Source organism: Sphaerodactylus townsendi, linkage group LG04, assembly GCF_021028975.2.
Source record: "Sphaerodactylus townsendi isolate TG3544 linkage group LG04, MPM_Stown_v2.3, whole genome shotgun sequence".
NCBI lineage: Eukaryota > Metazoa > Chordata > Lepidosauria > Squamata > Sphaerodactylidae > Sphaerodactylus > Sphaerodactylus townsendi.
Genome location: NC_059428.1, coordinates 83,188,482 through 83,210,467, shown reverse-complemented (window position 1 = coordinate 83,210,467; position 21,986 = coordinate 83,188,482). Strand labels below are relative to the sequence as shown.

Here is a 21,986-nt window from a genome sequence, read left to right as displayed (position 1 = left end):
TTTAAGGAAAGCCTTTTGCCTCCTTTATATTTAGTTGTAAGAAAATGTACAAAAAGCACAGTTGTTTAGAGAGCATTTCACATTATTGGGGTGTTGTGGGGTTTCCGGGCTGTATGGCCATGTTCCAGGATCCTCTGAAGATGCCAGCCACAGATGCAGGCGAAATGTCAGGAGGAAGTGCTACTGGAACATGGCCATACAATCCGGAAAACCCACAACACCCCACTGATTCCGGACGTGAAAGCCTTCAACAATACATTTCACATGATTGTTTTTAGTAACTATAACCAGTGGTGGGATTCAAATAATTTAACAACTGGTTCCAGTGATGGAATTCAAATAATTTAGCAACTGGTTGTTTTAACAACAGGTTCTGCCGAAGTGGTGTGAACCTGATGAATCCCACCACTGACTACAACCAACCACACAATTGATCAGTCTCTCATACAAACACTGTTTGCTATTCTTAAAATGAAATTGAGGTTCTTTGCCTTTGTATTGCAGTATTTTCTAGTATGTAGTCGCTCTTTATTTCTTACCACAAATTCAGAAATATAGATATTCTGCACATTTGTGGCATAGTGTAGTGATTATGCTGTCAGATTAGAACATGGGAAATTCAGGTTCAAACCATGACCAGCTCCAGGAAGCTTTGCTAGGTGACCATGGGTCAGTCGCAAATTCTCAGCCCTGACCCTGGATAGCATTTGGATGGGAGAACTTCAAGGAATACTAGGATCATGACACGGATGCAGGCAATGGCAAGCCACCTCCAAATGTCCTTTCGTGGAAACCCTATGAGATTGTCATGTTAGTTGTGACTAATGGCAAAAAAAAATTCTGGGGTGGGACAGCCTTCCTTAAACATTGTTTCTGCTACAGATAAAATTTAAAACCAAGAACTATATGCCTGCCTTTCCGCCTCCAGACCGCATGGTGGCGCTGCTGAGACAACATACCAGAGTCTCCGGAAATAGAAGCTTGGTCGGGAGGGTGATGAGGAGCGGGAATCTTAGGGGAAGACTGTTGGTGCACGCAGGATCCACTAGGGGGCACCGCCTCTGCGGCCTCTTCCTCGCTCATTGCGGGCAAGTAGCGGGTCGGCCTGCTTGTGGAGGAGCGCGGAAGTCCGACGGCGGGGCCTGAAAAGGCTTGAGGCGAAGGCAGGGCCCCAAAAGCAGGTGTGGAAGCGCCGCCCCTAACACTCCATGCGCAAGATGCTGGCCGCGCTCTCCCGTCTTCTGCAAGGCTCCGCTGCCCACAAGCCGGTGAGTGAGGAGGGGGATCGGGAAGGCCAGACGGTTAGAGCTCGGAGACCGGGGTTGGGTGCTGACTTCGTCGTGACCTTGAACCGGTCTTCTCGCCTACTCTGCCTTGCAAGGTTGCTATGGGGATTATAGGTGGGTTAAAAGGCAGCAGTAGAGTCTGTGGTCCCTCCTCGAGCAATTTAACACACACACACACACACACCCCGTGCTGCATCCTAAGGCGAATGGCGGCTCCTCGCACAGTTATGAAGAAATAAGTTATTTTCTGAGTAGGGAGGGAGGAGTCTGCATTGTATTCAGCTCTGACTTATGGTGACAGCTGGTGAGGTTTTCAAGGCAAGGGACATTCAGAGGTGGTTTTCCATTGCCTGTTTTCACAACACAACCCTGGTGTTCCTTGGAGGTCTCCCATCCAAATACTTGCCTGGGTGAATCTTGCTTAGCATCTGAGATCTGACAAGATCAGACTAGCCTGAGCTATCCAGGTCAAAGTATATGTGATGCATATACCTAAAATGGACGTAGGTGGAAAGAAGAGATGATAAAACAGAGCACTATCGATGTGTCCTTCAATGATCTATATCTCTTCTTTTTGGATGTCTGTGCATTCTGTTGAAAAGAGGCTCTGACCTTCTCCCCTTTAAAAAGGGCAGGGAAGCAGTGGTAATGCTGTGTCCACGTGTCACTGGCAGGCTGTGTGTGGGTGTCTTGCATCCTCTGGACAGGCTTGTTCCCTTGATTACTGCTGTGGTGAGAGCATTAGGTATATTACTGTTGGATCATCCTGCCATTGTCTGCGAGTTGTGTCTGTTGTGTTCATGCATGATTGGATGTTGGGTTGCCCTTGTACTAAAGGCATCATGTGCAAGTGGATCTTCCTGCATGGATGGGACAATCCAGTTGCTATAGCACAATATCCAGTAACAACTGGATGCAGCAATTGTACACACATTCTACATGCCGCCAATCCCCCCCCCCCCCCGATAAGTGAAAGCTGTAGCAATAAATGTATTTGGTATATTGAACTAATGAATCATAGGGTTGGGCTTAGAATACGGAGGATAGGTTCTCTGAGGAGCTATTTGGATATTTATTTACAAGTTTGGTGGGTCTTTCACCATTAAGATTCCTTGCTGCAACTTACCTTGCAGTTGTCACTGGCCCTCAGAGGAGCTCACTTGCTTCATCTTGACTGTATGTGAGAGAGTGGTTTTCTTGAATGATTTTCATTTGTGAAAGTCAAAGTTGACTTCTCAGTTTATACAATGAATACGAAGGAAATAATTTATTTTTGTTCCTGAAATGCTTGTCAACAATGTAGAAACAAGGTGCTGCATCCTGAAAACGTCCCTAAAAATTCTCATGCTGTTTTGGCTTGGTCCATTCAATATTTAGACTTGCTCCTCAACTTTTTAGTCCAATCTGCCTTAGGATGTTGAGGATTCAGATAAAAAAAGCAGAGGGGGGGGATCCTCTAATGCATCATGTATATTCCATATTAAACATTTGAGAACCTTTGTAGAATATGCCTCTATTTAACCAAAATAAATTAGCATTAATAACGAAAGGATGTTTGGAGGACATCAATTCATAGTGTCTCCTTAAGTCAGAAAAAATTTGACAGCATTTAATGTGTTTGACTGTGTGACTGCTGGATTCATCTAAATTAATATTTGTTGTTAAAGTGGACATTGTACATTAGATAAGGGAAAACAAGTTTTGTTCCAGCAGCATTTAACATGAGTGTAGAAAATTAATATTTATGTGCAGAGACTCTTATCCCATGAATAGAGGCTGGGTGTATACCAATGCTGTACTCACGTGAGGCAAACATCTATAGAAAGGTGGCAGGACCAGTATCCTTAGCTGTAGGCAAAGGATGAGGCCTGTCTTGTTGTTCCTTATTTACACTGGCCCTATGTGATGCACATCTCATGTTAATAGGGCTATTGTCTTCTGTGGCATGGATCTACAGAAAGGTTAAGTGAGCTGTTTAGAAATTGGATAGTGTGAGTCAGTGGGAAAGGAAACAGATTCATAGGTAGCTTTACTAAGCAATCTTAAACTCCAATGGAGGTGATATGGAAAACTAGGACTTTCTTTGATTTGCCATATGGGCAGCCCAGTCCAGAGGGGATGCGCTGAATTCCCCTGTGGGGGCAGCATAGGTTTATGCCCTCCCCAGGGCATTTGCCCCTGGCGAAGGGGCAAATCTGCTGGTGAACGGCTATTGCGGTGCCCTGAACAGCTGCCTCTGGTGCCCAGCCACTTGTCAGTGCTCCCACGCCACTACCAGCTGCATTGGCGTGGTGGGGGCCAGGGACAGCCTTAGTCAGCCTCCAGACCCAGATCAGTTCTCTACCCCAGCAGAATCACCAGCAGAGATACACCATGATTTCATGGTATAACTCTATTGGCCACTGTGGGGAAGTTCAAGATTAGTCTTTTCTACTTGGGGGGGGGGGCGTCCCGTGCTGTGGGGAATCCCTTTGGAGTGGGTGGAGTGATGCCAAAGCAGCACTGTCCTCACCTACCTGACAGTTTGCAGAAATTGACCAATAATCAGCTTCTGTCTTACCTTTCCCTCTGATTCTTATGCTGTTTGGTTGACCCAGTTCTTTTCCCTCTTACACGCATTGTCTTCTTCCCTCCTTCACTCACACACACATTAATGTGCGTGTATGCATATGTGTGTGTATAAATAAATAAAACCAGTGGAATTCACTCCTTGACTCAAGGAGAGCCGTGTTTGTAGTTATCAACCAAAGAGCAGAAACAAGCTTGACCTAGCCAATTAAAATTAGTGATTAAAATTAACTGATTCATAATTTATTTTGAGTTCTGTATATGACAGTAGCTGATACCTTTTCTGTTCTTGTTCTTTCCCAACTCTGCTACTTTAGGGAGCTGTTAGTGAGGTAAGGATCACATTATTATTTTGTATGGTGTTTCTTCAGTTTAACTGTCCATATCCAGTTTTATATGCCATTCTAGTTTAATTCCTAATTATTATTGTCTTGTTTACTTTATTATTTTTTAACAATCCTGGTGTTTGATCAGAAAGTCAGGCTATGAGCTGGGTGCTATCTCAAATCAGGATCAATTTCTAAAAGTTTCCCCCTCTTCTTGAAGGGGGAACCTTAAATACAACCATAATGGAAGCCAAATACAAAAATGTTCCTTTGTCTGGAATATGCACCTTACATTTCTAATGGGCCGCTTAAAAGGGTTCTGGAATGCGTAATGTGCATGGTCTAACAAGAGTTTCTTGTTTTCATTTTTTAAGTCTAAAAGACTGTGTTAAAAGAACCTAATGACACATAAACACCCTCATCAATTATAGTATGTTATTTTTCTTTGGCTTTTTGGGCTTTGGTCACCAAGTATAATATGTAACGTTCCTTGAGTGCACAGATAGGACGTAGAATGAAAGTGATTTCACAAAAGTATTTGAACTTAGAGATTATTGCAGTACAGCTATTGTTGGTGGGAGCTCTACCAGCATATAGAATATGACATGGTTCCCTATACTGTGTACAGTATTCATAGAGAGAGAAGGATATAACCCATGTTGGTATCTTCATCTCTTTATCTTAATGCTTCTGAGAAGAACCCCTGCACCTTCTGATAGCACCAAGGCAGGGAAGCCTCTCATTGACCAGGCTTGTATTGACCAGACTTGTCAGGTTTTCCCACCTTTTTCCTACCAGGGACTGAACTGCTTCTATACTCTGTCTCACAGAAAGATAAAAGTGTGGTCATTAGTGCAGTGGAAGTGCATGCTTCTGCAGTAGAAAATAGTCCTGAAAGACTGTGAGCAGATGAGCGAGCCCGTGGTGTACCATCAGAAAATGGCATCCAGGGCAAGTATTAAAACTATGCACCCCCCACAGATCCCCCCAAAATTGCACCCTCCCCCAAAATTATGCCCTTACCTCTCCAAAGCAGGGGCAGGTGGGACAGCAAGGTAGTAGGCGGGAGAGTGAAGCAGCAGCCGAGAAAGTGAGGCAGGAGAGGTGGGAAGGAAGGGATCGGGTGGCCCAGATAGGCCTGTGGAGTGAACAATGAGTTGAAGGGGGAGGCAGGCGGGCCTAGTTTGGTGTTTGGACTTGAGGAAGCGGGGGAAATATGGAGGCTGTTGCCAGCCCTAGTGGGAAAGTGGCTGTGTATTTATTATTTGCTTAAAACACAGCACGCATAGTAGGGCAAGACAGAATCTCACACTGACTGCCGCTACTTTCCTCAGAGTGGTAATGTTTTGTCAAAGCATAGGCAAAATAGCTGTTCACTTCCAGAGGCGTTTCTAGGCAAACTGGCGCCCGGGGACAAAACCTGAGTTTTGCGCCCCCCCCCCCTGGGTGGGGGGGGGGGGGGGTTCCGGGGGGGGGGGGGGGAGGGGGGGGGGCGGAGGGGGGGGGGGGGGGGAGGCGGGGGGGGGTGGGGGGGGGGGGGGGACAATGATTTTTTTGCACCAGCTCACAAAACACACACCCCCCAGCCAAACATACATGGCTCTCTCCCCACCAACTTTCTTTCCTAATTTTATCCTCACACCAACCCTATGAGGTAGGTTGTTAATCTGAGAAACAGCTCCTAGCCAGCGCAAGTGGGTTTTAAACCTCTCGAGGCCGCATCACCCGTCACCAGCAGACACCCCCAGCATTTTACCTCCAAATACATAGTTTCAATATATTTTGATGTTGAATATGACATTTGTCATGTTTTTGGTTGAAAACATTGGCTCTAACTCAATAAAGGCAGGTTTACTTAAGAAGGGGACATGGCTCAGTGATAAGAGGATCAGCTTTGCATGCAGAAGATTCCAGGTTCAATCCTTGGCATTAAAGGGAATAGGCAGTGAGTGATGGGAAAGACCTCAGTCTGGGACCCTGGAGAGCAGCTGCCAGCCGGAGTAGACAATGCTGACTTTGCTGGAAAAATAGCCAGATTCAGTAGAAGACAGTAGAAGACAGTTTCATGTGTTCAACTAGATTCATAGAGTTGGAAGAGACCCCAAGGGCCATCAAGTCCAACCCCCTGCAATGCAGGAACACATAATCAAAGTACTCCTGACAGATGGACATCCAGCCTCTCTTTAAAAACCTCCAATGAAGGAGACTCCACCACACTCCAAGGTAGTGCATTAGTCTCTAGAGCAGCAGAAAACAAGCTTGCTCCCTCACGAACATGACATCCCTTCAAATATCTCAACATGGCTATCATGTCACCTCTTAAGCAAAGTATAAAAATTGATGGTATATCCAAACCTTAAGTATTTTATGTGGATCAGTCGAATTGGAAAATACACATTTCAAAGGCAATACATGTTTTGAATGTGGAACAAGTTCTACAGAAGGATAAAAACTCCAGCCTCTGAGAAAAGATGAGATCAGGAGATTTGGGGGTGTGTGTGTGTGTGTGTGTGTGATCAGTTGTTCTCTAAAATACAGCACTGCACAGTGTGATTTATTAAAAATTTATCTACTTTGTTACCTGTCTCCGTAGGCAGGGCTTAGAGTTCAGGCAAGAACCACTGGGAAAGCAGCCCCATCTCCAGCCTTTCTTGTGAAAGGTTGCTCAGGAGAAGGTGGTGCCAGGTTTATCTCCCTTCTCGCTTTTACAGATTAGCAAACCTTTACTGCTTACTCCGAAGCAGTTCACACATACCTATTTCTGACTAAAAAAGAGCAGCAATGGCGTAGGAGGCCGAGCTCGTGTATCTAATCTGGAGGAACCGGGTTTGATTCCCAGCTCTGCTGCCTGAGCTGTGGAGGCTTATCTGGGGAATTCAGATTAGCCTGGGCACTCCCACACACGCCAGCTGGGTGACCTTGGGCTAGTCACAGCTCTTCTGAGCTCTCTCAGCCCCACCCACCTCACAGGGTGTTTGTTGGGAGGGGGGAAGGGCAAGGATATTGTAAGCCCCTTTGAGTCTCCTGCAGGAGAGAAAGGGGGGATATAAATCCAAACTCTTCTTCTTCTAAAACTGCACAGCTTAGAGAGCGGCAGGAAGGTGAGGAGGTACAACCCATGAAGAAAAGAGACTGACATTTCTGGTTATATAGTTGCTCACTTTTACCAGTTCCCCTGACAATTGTGCGAGCTATAATGCCCCAGCATGTAAATAATCCTTCCCCTCCCACTTTCTCCCACTATAGCTGGGGAGCGGAGAGTAACCCGTAAAAAAGAGCCCATGCAATGTGCAAGAAGTAAAACAATCAAATGGAAGGCTTGCAATTTAGTAGTGGTAGTTGTAATAATGTGTGTGTATGGGAGTGAGGTGAAAATAGAAAATTGCGTTAAAACAAAGTGGGACTGCCGAGACTGAATCAAGACGGTATAATTGGGGGGCGGGGGGGCGGGGGGGATACAATTATGTGGGTAGCAATGGGAAAGGGGGAGGCAGGTTCTGGCGAAGGAAATCCACGTGCAAAATCACCTCTTTCCCCGCAGCTGGTGCAGGGGACTTGGGAAATGCAAAGCCCCTGTGCACCAGCTGAGGGGAAAGAGGTAGATTGCAGGTGGATTTAATTTTTATAAGCCTCATGAGGCAGCTGGGGGGGAGGATTGGCAATCCCCCCCCCAGCTGCCCCACGAGGCTTGTAAAAGTTTTAAAACACCACGCAAAACTACCTCTTTCCTCTCAGCCGGTGTATGGGGGACTTTGCATTTCCCAAGCCCTGTGAACCAGCTGAGAGGCACTTGGGGCTGGGGAAATGCATGGGGGGAGCACCCGATAGGGGCTGGCCTGGCATGAATGGAGGGGAGTGGGCAGCGCCTCTCTTCCGCAGGGAAGGGACTCCCCTTAAAGGGGAGGGAAACAGGCTGCCCTTCAACCACATACCCCCACCTGAAGGGGCCCATTGGCCAACGTCGGGAGACGGAGACCCAAGAGAAAATGCCCTCCCAAGTGCCCCACCCTATCGCCAGGCCGCCCTTCACTTACCTGGGTCTGCAGGGGCCGACTCGGTTTCCCTTCCCTTCTGTGCTGCTGGCCAGTCAGTCAGCCGGGGAGAAGGCTTGTGACCACACACAGGAGAAGGCTGGGTTGGAGGGAGGCGGAGCTCCCCGTCTTCCTGCTCTGGTGGCTTGCTGGGACTGAGAGGCGGAGCACACTCAATGCACAGTGGGACTGGGCCAGTGGGCCACCGTACAGAGTGGGCGGGGCTGAGGCAGCCCGAGCTGGCTTCTCTGTAAAGCTTGCCGGTGCTGCTCGCTTAACTGATGCAGTCTATGGGGGACATGTTGGCGCCCCCCACGTGACTGAAAATGTTGCACCCGGGGACAAGGGGTACCCCTCGTCCCTAGGCAAATTCGCCACTGTTCACTTCAGAAACTCCCAAAGCCTCTCAAATAGTTTTACACAGAGAGGTAACGTCTTCCCTCTCAGTGACATCAAGTTTTCTGTGACCAGTCAGAGTGACTCAGCCAATCAGATGGCTTCCCTGTTCCCACGCCTCTATGCCTCAATTTGAGTGTGTATAATGGCTGCAGACAAAACTGCATTTAAAAAAACCCACACATTTCTTTGCAGTCTGTCACAGGTTCATTCTTTCTGTGTCACAGATGTACCAGTTTTGTGTACAAAACATCCTAACCAAATAGCCCAGGAATACTGATTAGACCAGGGGTAGGGAACCTTTAACACTCAAAGAGCCATTTGGACCCGTTTTCCATGGGAAAAGAAAACACTTGGAGCCTCAAATAATTTTTGACATTTAAAATAAAGATAACACTGTATATATTGGGTTTTTTAACCTTTTACTCCGCTCATTTTGAGAAGCGCATGGATGCGTCTGCCCTGCTGCCTGCAGGGCGGGCAAGGATGGGGCCAGCGGGTCGGCCTCGCCGCTCCAACGGGGTGGGCGAGAGGGGAAGCCGGGCAATTGGTGCGCCCACCCTGCTGCCTGCAGGGCGGGCAAGGATGAAGCCAGCGGCTCAGCCTCACCGGCCGGCGGGAAAGCACCCGCCCTGCTCGAACAGGGCAGGCGAGAGGGGAAGCCCGCGGTGCGGCCCAGCCGGCCGCGGGCAATTGGTGCGCTTGCCCTGCTGCCTGCAGGGCGGGCAAGGATGGGGCTGGCGGCTCGGTTTGTGGAGCCGCAGTGCAAGGGCAGAAGAGCCGCATGCGGCTCTCGAGCCGCAGGTTCCCTACCCCTGGATTAGACCCTGGTTTGTATTCACAAGTGCAGCAGATAAATATCTGTCCATTTGAACATACAAACACACAAAATAATTTTAATACACAGATTGTAAATGCTAGTGAGTCATTAAAAGCATAATAAGAAGTGGCCATTGCTAATTTGTGATGCTAAGGACGTGCACCCTTTTCCACAAATACTGGCTTTATGCCGTCTTTTGTTTTCTTTGTTTCCTTTACTCTGTTTGTCCTTTAACACTCCTTCATCATAAACCTTTTTGTGCCTCCCTCCTTTTAACCTTGCTCTGTAGTCATCCATTGCACAAGCTGGTCTCTCTTCTGCTTTTAGGATTTCTTTTAAAAAATCAGAATTAAGGGGCACTGAAGCAAATGTCTTTGGGATGAAGGGTACTGGTTAAGTTTTTATGGAATTACAGTGAGCTGGAGTAAGAACTTCTACAAGGTCTGAAGTTTTAGATGGGGCCCGGATCAGGAAGACAGTGCATGGTATTTGGGATCGTGGAGTAGAGGGGAAAGGTTAGCAGACAGCTAACTGGGCTAAAGTACAGCTTGCTCCAATTCTGTAATGTTTTACACAGTGTCTGTCAGATACATGTGAGCCATACAATCCACGCATGATACGAGTTCAAATGTCTGTTCAAATAAACCTGAACTGGCAAGCATAAAAACGGACATGTGTTTGTAGTAAATGTGGATTAGCCTCTGTGCCCCACTGTATATGAATAGAAGCCTGGAAACCGACGAAAGCACAATATCAAAGGTCCAGGAGGACAACCACAGTAACCTTAATATACCCTGTCTGCCTAAAAGGAAAAGCACAGTTCTGTTTTTTTCCACGTGTGCTATCAAGAAAAGAAGGAGCTATCTTACGCTGGCATGAAAGTTACAGTTACAGTAATTACAGAAAAAACTTCTAATGTATAATCCTTTTTAGTGGGATTGTTTTTAATTCAGAGTCTTCTTCCTTTTGCGTAGATACTGTATTGTATCTTTATGATGCGTTTTAATTCTTTTGAGCTACTTTAGGAACCAATCTTAGCCGAAGAGCGGGTTTTGTTTATTTACTTCTAAATCACCTATTTACTCTTACCTGACTGCATGGCCGAAGGGTAATAAATATATATGTTTAAGGTATCCTTTGGCTTTATTTATTTACCAGTAGCTGTTTATGTCCCATATGTCTGTAGTTCAAGGCAGCTTACACCCAATAGCAATCATTCACAAAATTACGGCAAGACAATATGGCCTTGTGTCCCTTCACAGGCAGTCTGTTTCAGAGGGTGGGGGCACAACTTACAAGGCATGTCATCTAGCTGTCACTGTGCAGATTTGATACAAAGGTTGTACTGTCCCCTCATTGGACAGACCTTAGCTGACTCCTGGGGAAAGGCTATTTGCAAGAGAAGGTAATTCATGGTGATGTTTAGTGTATACATTACTTTTGTCTCTGAATCCTGTTCATGGAATACAAATTTTGATTTTTTTAAATTATTTGACTTTGTAGTTGGAATATTCTTTTTCTTGGGGCTACTGTGAAAACCTTATGAAATTTAAAAACCATCTAAACTTCTTCTCATTCCCCCCCCTTTTTTAAATTAAAAGGCTGCCCGTGTGGTCGTTGCATCTCGAAACTATGCAGATTTTGCTAATGAGGCTTCATTTGAGGTTAAGGTAAGTTTCTTGGTTGTTTTTATTTATGTAGTTAATGTTAGATGCAGATAAAGGATTCTACAAGAATGCTGGTAACTTATTTGCTGCTTACAAAACGTGCAAGCAAAGCTGTCTACATCTGAGTTTGCTGAGCCTTGAAAAGGCAGTTTTTTTAAAAAATGTAAAGTACTTCACATTTTCAAATATTCTTAGAAATACAGGCAAGATGGACATTAAGTGTAGCATTCATTGTAGTTCCCTTTTTTCTTATATGGAGCTTGAACACCTTATTTACCAAATTTAAATATGATGATAGAAAGCGAACTGTTGCTAAAAATATATACATGGACTAATTAATATTTTTTCTTTGTGGATGCTAAGCTGTACCTATACCAGGCACAAAGCTTTTGTGTGCAGGACCATATAATATAAGAACAAACTTGCTGGATCAGATCAGATTTCTACTGATCCTGTTTTCAATAGCAGCTAGCCAGATGCAACCAGGAAACCCATCGTCATGGCACAGCAGCAATGGACATTCTCCACAAATTTGTCCAGTCTTCTTTCTAAAATAGGTTGAGCCGATGACCACTACTCATTTTTGTACAGTGAATTTGGCAAGTTAACAGAAAAGGAAGAGGAGGCACTAAAGATCACAAATTTGCATTGGTTATTGGAATATATGAGAGAATTCAAGAAGGAAACCAGCTTATCTTTCATAGATTGCAGAAAAACTTTTATGTGGATCATAAAAAGTTATCCTTGTTTTTTTTTTAAAAAGGTGTGGCATGGCATCTGATTGTTTTGATGTACATGCTGTGCTCTGGACAAGAGGCTACTGTTGGTACAGAATATGGAGAATGGTTTCCATTTGCCAAAGATGTTTTATATAAATGCATTTTATATCCCTATAGATATTTAAAGTTGTTAGACTAAGATGTATATTATATCCCTATAGAATATATCCAAAGGAGAATATATCAAAAAGAAAGCGAAAATTGGTAGGAGGAATATTAGCAATTTGAGCTATTCAGATGACACCACATAGTGAAGACTTGAAATGACTCCTGATGATTAAAGCAGTAAATGCCAAAGCAGGATTACAGTTGAACATCAAGGAGACAGTCGTAATCATACTAGGGGATTGCACAACTTTAAGTAATGACCTAGTGCTTGCATCAGGGACTAACTTTACCTTTATATCAAATCAGCTTTGAATTCTTCCTAGAAGCTGAAACTACTAAACTGTCATATTTTGGTCACATTATAAGAAGACAAGACTTACTGAAAAGGAAAATAATGCAAGAAAAAGTTAAAGGCAGCAGGAAAAGAGGAGGACTAAACAGAAGATTGACTCAATAAAGGAAGCTGCCTCTGTTTACAAGACATGAGCAAGGCTTTTAGATAGGATGTTTTGGAGAACATTAATTCATACAGTTGCCATCAGTTGGAATCACAGCTTAATGGCACTTCACGTACATACATATATTCCTGTGCTGTATAAATAATTACTTTTTGTTTGTCTGGAATCTTCCTCCAAATCTTAATTGTGTGACCCCAGTTTCTAGTGGGGAGAGAACTACATTCACTTGCTTCACACAATGCCTTGATTTTATAAACTTCTCTTATATTGCCCTTTAGTCAAACAATGGACAGAAGCTTAGGAATACTGTGAGTTGTCTGAAGAGGTGCAACATTCTGATTTGGTTAAGGACTACCCTGCATCTAGTAAATATGAAACCTTTAAGTGTTTATAGTAGAGTAAAGCTACGTAATTACTTGGGAGATGTGATTGGATCTCCTGAGATTGGCTTTATTTTTTTAAGCTGACTATGTTGGTGTGTATTGACTCTCAAATATCTGCCTTTTTCTCCAACCAGGCCAAGCGTAACTTCTGTACAAAGATTTGTTTATGAGAAGGTTGAAAGTGACTATTTGTCACAATTTTATTTAGGACTATGTTTGATTAAAGCAGTCCTAAGTTCTGGTTTCAAATTTTTATGTGCTCTTATTTTATGTATTTTGATTGTATCGTACGATGCCTTGAGTTCTATAAGGGAGAAAGGTGGCTAATGAATTCAATAAATAAATAAATATTTCCCCTTCCAGAAACATGATCTCCATCGCTTGGAGGAGGGTCCACCCACAACAGCAGTTATGACTCGAGAGGAGGGTTTGCAATACTACAGGACTATGCAAACCATTCGGCGTATGGAGCTGAAAGCAGACCAGCTGTATAAACAGAAGATTATTCGTGGCTTCTGTCACTTATATGATGGCCAGGTAGATGACTGTGGAGGTTTATGCTCAAGATTTTACTTTTTATTATTTTTAATTAAAAGCTTTTTCAAGAAAGAGCAGCAGCGACTTACTGCGGCAGCCATTGCTGGTGGGGAAGGGACAGCCTCTGTAAGATGCCTCCTTCCCACAGCCTCGCAAGCTTTTCTGGGCTCATGAGGCTTTGGCTTCCCAGAAACGCGGGCCTGGCAAGCCTCGGGGCACCAAGCAGTGATGCTGGGCGCCCTGACGTCACCAGGGGGAGGTGGGGCCGGGTGGCCTATTTAGGCCAGGGCTCGGCCTTCCCACCTCCCCATTTGCTGGAGCACTTTTTATAAAGAATTAGATATCTGCATGAACAGAAACTGGACGAAAGAGAAGAATTTCAGCTGTTCCAGTACAACAGTCACACTTAGGGTCATTGTTTATGAAGTTTCTGCTAGAAGTGTGTTCAGTTATGGTTGTATTTCCTTTATCACAGGAAGCCTGCTGTGCTGGACTAGAGGCTGCCATAAATAAAACGGATCATTTGATCACCGCCTACCGATGTCATGCCTTCACGCTTACACGGGGGGTTTCAGTTCGTGAAATCCTTGCTGAGCTCACAGGTTTGTTTTCAGTAATATAGTCAATAATTAGACCAAGGAGACTAAGGTTCAAATCTGGAAACCACCTAACTTTCCTAGGAAGGTGCTGCAGAATTTGCAACTTGTGGCTTAACTGTCCTGCAAGAAATTCACTCACACATGTATATACAGCACTGTATAGTTGTGCAGTTGAATTGCCCTGTCACCATAGTTTTAAACACTTCCATTGCCATGTCTGAAGCTTCAACACTGGTCATATTTTATGCTGCTGCCTTTATATACATGTTTAGGCTAGATGAGGATGCAGTACATGAATCTTCCCATAAAGTCACCTTGGAAACTTCAGCTAGAGCTTAGCTGCTACGCAGAACACTGCTCCTTAATTGCTGCCAGGAGCTAGCTGAATAGAGTATGTTGATTACTGATTTATTACTTACAAAGTTCTTTGCTGTACAGAACCCACGTATCTATATACACCCTTTTCCACTGTGTTCTGCTGCAACAGTTTGCATCACTTTTCTAAAGATGCCACCCTGCAATTGGGAAAGGTAACAGCCACTTCCAGCCAAGTATTTTCTGTTGTGGCTCCCAGTTTGTGGAAGGGCTTGCCTGAGGTCTAGAAATCTCCCACATGTGTGTTGTTCCACAAAATCTGTAATACTGAATTGTTCTAGAGCACTTTTTAATGAAGCGGATAGTGTTGGAGTTTATTGCATTATTTTCTTATCTACTATCTTTATTGTGTTCTCTTCTGATTTTAAGAACTAGTCAGCAAGGGAAGGACAGAGCCGGCAGAGTAAGACCTTGTCCTGTCCAAAGACTTGTCATCACCTTCTTAGATTAAAATATCGTTTTCTTTTTCAATCATTTTAGGCCGTAAAGGTGGGTGTGCTAAAGGCAAAGGAGGCTCTATGCACATGTATGCCAAAAACTTCTATGGTGGTAATGGAATTGTTGGTGCCCAGGTAAGGTACATGAGTACAAATGTAGTCCGTTGGGTGGGGAGGGAGGTGCACTTAAACACAGTTATTTCAGTGGGCTTAAACATGCCCGATTTGGGCTGAATGGCTAAGAGTGACCTACTTCCTTAGTGTTTTTAGCCAAATATCCTTACCATTCATTCTGCTGGCAGTTGTACTGTAGTATGAAGTCTATTATCTGTGAAGACCTCTAAAAAAAGCAGAAGTCAAAGGTATATTTAGTAATATTAAATAATGTTGGTTTTGTTAATGTTACTAGCAGCCAGCTATCAATAGTAATTATTTGAATGAACTTTTTTGTTTGACCAGGTCTGTGCTTTGTAATTGGTTTCAGGTTCCTTTGGGTGCTGGTGTTGCTTTGGCATGCAAGTATCTTGGCAACGATGAAATCTGTGTTACTTTATATGGAGATGGTGCTGCCAATCAGGTGAACGTCCAGTTAGAGATTATACTTAACTGGAGTCTATAATTTGGAAGCAAAAAGGTTACTGTTCATAATATGATTTGATATGAGCAGCCAGAAAGGATAGTTTATTTATTACGTTTTTAGACCGCCCTCCCCCGAAGGGCTCAGGGCGGTGTACATCAAATATAAATATCTCAGTAAAATCAGCATAAAACAATGGATTAAAATTAGCAACACAACAGATTAATGAACAACAACTGATGGTGACACACACACCCCCACACCCCCCCCCCCCCAAGTTCAGGCTTCAGTCCCGGGAAAAGGCCCTGAACAGGTTTTGGGGGGAAGTTTTTGGTACAAAAACGTATTGCCAGTCAGGCTAGATGATGCAAACTGGATGGCTGGTTGCAGCTTCATAATCTCCCCATACCCAGAGGTGGTATAGCTGGAAATGCCAGTTGCTGGGAAGAGAGCAGCAAGAGGATCCTGTTGCCTGGATGCCCTATTCTTCCCAGAGACCCCTGGTTGCCTGTTGTGGATAATGGGATGCTGGATTGTGATGGACCTTTCGTCTGATCCTAGCTACATTGTTTATTGAATGTCTTATGCTTTTATAATCTCTTATTTATTCTTATCCTGGGAAGGGCTGTGGCTCCAGTAAAACATCTGCTTCGTATGCAGAAGGTCCCAGGTTCAGTCCCCAGCATCTCCAGTTAAGGAGGATCAGGTAATAGATGATGTGAAGGACCTCAGACTGACAACCTGGAGAGCCACTGCCAGTCTGCATAGACAATACTGATCCTGATCAATCTAGGACCTGTTTAATTATGAGGCAGTGTCATATGTTTATGTGTTCACATAATTCATACATAAGTTACAATAGTGGAATGGGAAGAAATGCCAGGGAAGCTCCTGTATACACCTGGAAGACCAATTTCATCACAAGAGTGTAGTGGCAATTTTTAACATAGATGGAAGGTCCTATATATTAAAACTGTAGCAACTCTTTGACCACCCAGTGCTATAATATTGAGGAAGGATTAGATAGGGGAAGGTTGTTTAGGCCAAATTTCCCTCCTCCTGTTTCCATGACAACAGCAGCATCTTTTTCTCTGCCTCTCACTCTCCATCCTACCACCCCTTCTCTTAATCTCATATTTCTGCCCTGCTACCCGATTTCTCTGTCTTTTCGTGCCCTACCCCAGCTCTGTCTGCCCCACTACTCCAGCTCTTTTTAAATGTTCTTCCCTGCTACTTTTTCTTTCTCTCTCTTTCTCCCCCCTACCCTAGCTTTCTTTCGATCTATGTATTCCATCTCTCTTTCTCTCTCCCTATGTCAACTCTTACCTGTCTTTCTGCCACCCTACCCTACCTCTCTTTCTTTTCTCCTGTCCCTTCATGCTGGTTGCTGTTCAGACCTTCGCCTGTGCCCTTCTGGGAAGTGAGGAATCTGTTGGTAAAGTGAAGGATTGTGGGAGCTGCAGTCCAGTTGGCCCCTCTTTGCTTAGGAAAGGGAACCCTCTATACTACATCCTTCGCTTTTACTGGGTTGTAATTGGGAACAAGCTGCTCAACTATATACAGATTGTTTCAATTGTATTGTGTGTTTAAACATTTTATCTGGTTTTCTGAAGGTCTCAAGGCAGCTAAACATCAATCATATTGGAAAAGAAAATAACAATATAAAAAAATACCAAGGTCAAAGAAAAAGCTCTTTTGCCAGTAATTGTTGAATTTGTTCATATAAATTGTTTTCTACCGGTTCCTGCCTGTTACTAAATTGGCTTTTACTTCTGTTTAGTTGCTGTTTTGTTTGCATTTTAGATTTCTGATGGTTGCTCTTTTTAGATTATACTGGACTATTGCATTTAAATGTGTTTTAATGTTATCATGCTAAGCCACCTTGAAAATGATCTATAATAGATATTCTCTGTAAACATCACCGCTGTCCTTGGCAGTCTTACCTTTCCACGTCTGTTGAAGCCCAGTGGGCTTAGCAGGGTGTAATTCTGCTCTGACGGAGTTCTTTCCCAAAAAATCAGCTGGGCTATCTTTGTGAAGTGAAAAATTCTGAACATGGGTGTGGGTGGGTCTACCCAAGACAGGTTGGATCATTTGATCAGGGAAAATGAGAAGATAATTTTAAAATGTACCAAATCTTTTCTTCCAGGGTCAGATCTTTGAAACGTTTAACATGGCAGCCTTGTGGAAACTGCCATGCATTTTTATCTGCGAGAACAACAGATACGGAATGGGCACTTCAGTAGAAAGAGCTGCAGCCAGTACGGACTACTACAAAAGAGGAGACTTCATTCCAGGGCTCAGAGTAAGAACCATTTTATTATTCTCTATTTTGAAAAGGAGACTAGAGAGACAGTGCACTGAAATGACTGTTGGCTGGGACTATATTATTCAATTTCTGCCTTAATAGTCATTTTATTTTTTAACAGGTTGATGGTATGGACGTTCTTGCTGTAAGGGAAGCTTCAAAATTTGCTGCTGATCATTGCAGATCCGGAAAAGTATGTTCTTGTTTAGTTGCTTATTTATAGTGTTTACTTGGTTTTGCTTGTGTGAAGGTAGCTCAGGTGTATCTAGAGTTCTAGTGTTAAAGAAATTATTCTTGTATTTTTAACGCATCCATCTAGTCAAAGGTTGGGTGATGCTCATAGTTTCCTGCTCTAGAGTTACTCCAAATCCAGTTTCTAGTATGTGATGTTCATTCAGGCGAGAGGCAGAAGTTTGATTCTATAACAGAATGTAGGGGTACAATTGGCAGGATAATCCACAATTCTTGTACCTCTTGTACCTTACAACCTCTAAAGCACACCTCTTATTAGTATAGGAGTCTAACAATAATAATTTTGTAATATGTCCTGAAGTGCTTGTATACAGTTAATTATTTTCATTAATTTAAAATATTACCATAAAATGTGATTATTTTCAAAGCTATTGAAATGTCTTTCTTCTAGGGTCCTATCGTGATGGAGCTACAAACATATCGTTATCATGGACATAGTATGAGTGATCCTGGCATCAGGTACACCAAACAGTTTTCAGCAGAAAGCTTTTTTTTTCTCCTTCTGTATGACTGTATTTGAAAAACAGTTGAATTTTCACTAGACCTTTAGCTTTCTACCAGAATCTTTCTGAGTTACTTTCCTTAGAAGCCAACAGATAAGACGTACAAGAATCAGTTTTATTGGGGAAGGCAGTGGTATTCAACAGTATAAAAGAGAATTTTTAAAAAATGCAAATAGCTTACCACAGGCTGAGAGCCAGCACGTGAATATATAATTGGTCCTTTGAATCTAGGCTTACTTATCACTTTAAATTATTGAATGAAATGTATTAATAATAGAACTCAACAGTTTAAACAATGCAGGCATATACGTCTAAAAACAGCAGCTAACGGGCAGTTTGTTTTAGAGCAGTACATAACGATTGCTAAAGCACAGTGTGGCATGAAATAAAATGTAATTAAATACTCTCCTAAGTCACTGTCCTGGCTGACTGATCTTTTTGTCTGGTGGGATGGGGTGGAATCTCTCTCACTGCAAAGGTTTAGCAGATTTCCATGCTGTCAGTGAAGGCGTGCCCAGGACAGCGATTCAAGCAGCAAAATAGACTAGGAGTTAACTCTTTGTGAGCTGCTAATTATTTTAGGGTATAAGAATGATTTGGGCCTTTGGTTTTAATTTTGGGGAAGTGTACGTTTCAGCTATCTGATTTGGGAAAACGCTTCTAGTCTGATTTTTTAGTAGCCAGTAGGGTACATAGCATACATTATTATTATACTTCAGTGGGCAAATGGATATTGAAAAGCAGAAGGCTACTTTTGCATCAGTTATTCAGGCATGGCTGTTGGTATATAAGGTAGAAATGATCAGATTGAGAAGGAGCGTTGTAATGCTTTGTGTTGGACTATGATGATCTTGGTTGAAATCACCTCTCAGGTAAAGGACTGTATAACTGCAGCTCTCTTTGCATAATTCCATCACAGGATTATTGTGAAGATAGACTCATGAGGGGAAAGAATTGTGCTTGCAGCCTTGAGCTCCATGGAAATGCAACAGCTGACTAGCTATCTTTGAGCATCTGTCATCTTGTGAAGTAGTTTTTTCAAGCAATTTAATAGTCTGCTACAGCGGTTGTCATCTACTTCTCTTTTCCAGTTACCGTACAAGAGAAGAAATTCAAGAAGTGAGGAGCAAAAGTGATCCCATTACTCTCCTGAAGGATAGAATGGTGAACAACAACTTAGCTAATGTGGAAGAGTTAAAGGTGAAATACCTTAATTCCAAATTGCACAGTAACAATTAGAGGCCTATTGTACTGCCCACCCCCCCCCCCCAAATCATTTTTCTGATATTCACAAATTCCAATATAGTATTTGGATTCAAGGTTTCTTTCGGTGGGATCTGAATTGAGAGGGGGGGGGGGTGTCATTATTCTTTATGGGAAAGTTTTCCAAGTGACGGGGGAAGAATTGTTTTAGAAGGTACAGGCACCAATATAACAGCATTGGGGACCAGAATGATCTGCAATGCTGGTATAAGTGCCCTGAAAAAAATATTTTTTCAAGTGTACATCCTAGTTGTTAGACTAGTTTCTAAGAGACCTAGGTTCAATCCCCTACTTTACTGTGGAAGTTTGTTGGTAACTTTGGGCCACCCACAGACTCTCTGCCAGGCCAATCTTATAAAGATACTGCCAGGATAAAATTGAGAAGGAGAGAACATGGTTGTAAGCCACTTGGGTCCCTATTGGGAAGAAAAGTGGGGTATAAACCATTGTTTACTGTAAACATCCGATTCAGACTCTGAAACTCAAAGCCATAGCTTTGAGCACATTGTAAGAGGAGTTAGGGTAACCATTGCTATACTTTACACGTGACTTTTCAGATGTTGTAATATCACTCTTTTGAGTGGGTAACACACTTATTTGTGAATAGGATACTCATTTCTAAGCAATACAACGATTTAGATCTGGCTATTCTGATCTGCAGGATGATGTCCCAACATGTCCCATTAAATTGGAAACAGCTTGTACATGATCTTGTTTAATTTCATTAATTCCCCAAGTAAATAATGTAATAAATAATAAAATGTACATACTTCTCCAGTAGTTTGCTGGTTGGTCATAATCAAATGTAAAACATAGGACAAGTGTTCATTTATACATAGATATCAGAATTGCTCACAAGAGGTTAGGGTTTATTTCAGAAAGGACAAAAAACTTATCTGAAGAAAACTATATGCAACTAGAAGTGTCCCATATCTGTGTTATTAGAGCCCATCTATTTCAGTAAACACATGGTTTTAATTATCTTTATGGATATAGAGCAGGAGTGAAGAATTTGCTGTGCTTCTGTTGATTTTCCTCTTCTCTCATGTAGGAGATTGATGTGGAAATAAGGAAACTCATTGAAGATGCATCACAATTTGCCACAACTGATCCAGAGCCACCTCTTGAAGAACTAGGCAATTACATTTATAGACGTGATCCACCCTTTGAGGTGCGTGGCCCAAATCAGTGGACGCGGTACAAATCTGTGGGCTAATATGAAAATTATAACTTCAGCAATAAGTTAAAGGATGGCTGTTGTACTGGGACTTTTTTCATTTTTTTCTGTGGAACAAGAACCAGATTATTGCTCATTTACTTTTTAAAAAGTGGCTTTGGCAGCAAAATAAACATTGTGTTGGGTGGGAAGATAAACTACTAACATAGAGTCCAGAAAGACTGAACTGCTCAACAAAAGAACTGAATCAAGCAATGTTTATTTTTTATATATACAAGCTTAGTTATGGTCTGTATTGCTCTATTTATCAAACTTACCTGCAAATGAGATTAATGAAATCTTTATGTACAGTAAAATATAATAAAGCCTCTTGAAAAGATACTTTGGGTGTGTTTTCTGACCTTCCTCTCCAGTCTTTAAAGACTGTTAAATGAGTTTCAGTGGATTGGATTCAGTACTGTGCCAGTGGAGTGAAACACCCATTGCGTCCGTTTTGAATTTTAATCTTGCAGAACTTCTCAGTGACCATTTAATCTTAAATCCTCATTTGGTATTACTACATACATTCAAGTATTCTGAAAGTTTTGATTAATACTTTTATCGCTCATCAAGTTCACACGCAGAAAATTTTCTTTATGAATAATGTGATCATAGAGTGGTAAAGCAAATGGGAAAACAGCTGGAATTGAACCAACCTAAATATAAATATGAACAGTTAAAAAGTGCATGTCAAGCAAACTTTAAAATTTATATTAAAAAAATACAAGCGGGTTTCCAGTGACTGCCCAATATATATTCTCTTGAAAAATGTACATGATTTCAAATATTAATGTCTGATACAATAGTTAACTATTACAATGAAATATGGCTAAATTTCCAAAGAAATCACTAAACAGCATATTGTGCAAGGATTAATGAAACACTTTTCAAACTTGCAGGAGCAGTATACATACAGTACATACATAAATTAATAACTTAGTTGGAATGTTTGCTCAGTTTTCTTCACAGATTCATTGGCAGTGTATGGCATAACTATGTGGATGTGCTAATCGTCCATTTCAAACTGTTTATTATTCAGTTTTCTGTGTTTTATTATTGCATTCCAAATTCTGCAGAGAAGGCCACCTCTGTTGGAA

The 21,986-nt window shown here is 42.6% G+C and overlaps 2 protein-coding genes across 6 annotated transcripts in view; one reads left to right on the top strand and one right to left on the bottom strand.

Annotated features, from left to right (window-relative positions):
* The first annotated feature begins 1,030 nt into the window (after positions 1-1,030).
* PDHA1 (pyruvate dehydrogenase E1 subunit alpha 1) lies at positions 1,031-21,222 on the top strand. 2 transcript variants are annotated; one of them, XM_048493104.1, is made up of 12 exons: positions 1,031-1,268; positions 4,172-4,186; positions 11,029-11,097; positions 13,186-13,359; positions 13,835-13,961; positions 14,814-14,905; positions 15,255-15,347; positions 17,497-17,652; positions 17,777-17,848; positions 18,299-18,366; positions 19,502-19,610; positions 20,725-21,222. In XM_048493104.1, exons 1-12 carry the CDS (start codon positions 1,209-1,211, stop codon positions 20,887-20,889), a joined length of 1,200 nt encoding a protein of 399 aa, XP_048349061.1. In that variant the 5' UTR covers positions 1,031-1,208; the 3' UTR covers positions 20,890-21,222. The 2 variants fall into 2 exon arrangements, with proteins under 2 accessions (XP_048349061.1, XP_048349062.1); XM_048493105.1 differs by lacking the exon at positions 4,172-4,186 and having other exon boundaries at positions 1,032-1,268.
* MAP3K15 (mitogen-activated protein kinase kinase kinase 15) overlaps positions 21,093-21,986 on the bottom strand; it is an 89,767-nt gene continuing 88,873 nt past the window's right edge. For all 4 annotated transcript variants that reach the window (XM_048493101.1, XM_048493103.1, XM_048493100.1 and 1 more), the window contains one exon: positions 21,093-21,977. In XM_048493101.1, coding sequence (XP_048349058.1) covers positions 21,943-21,977 — 35 coding nt within the window. In that variant the 3' untranslated portion in view covers positions 21,093-21,942. The remainder of the gene's footprint in view (positions 21,978-21,986) is intronic.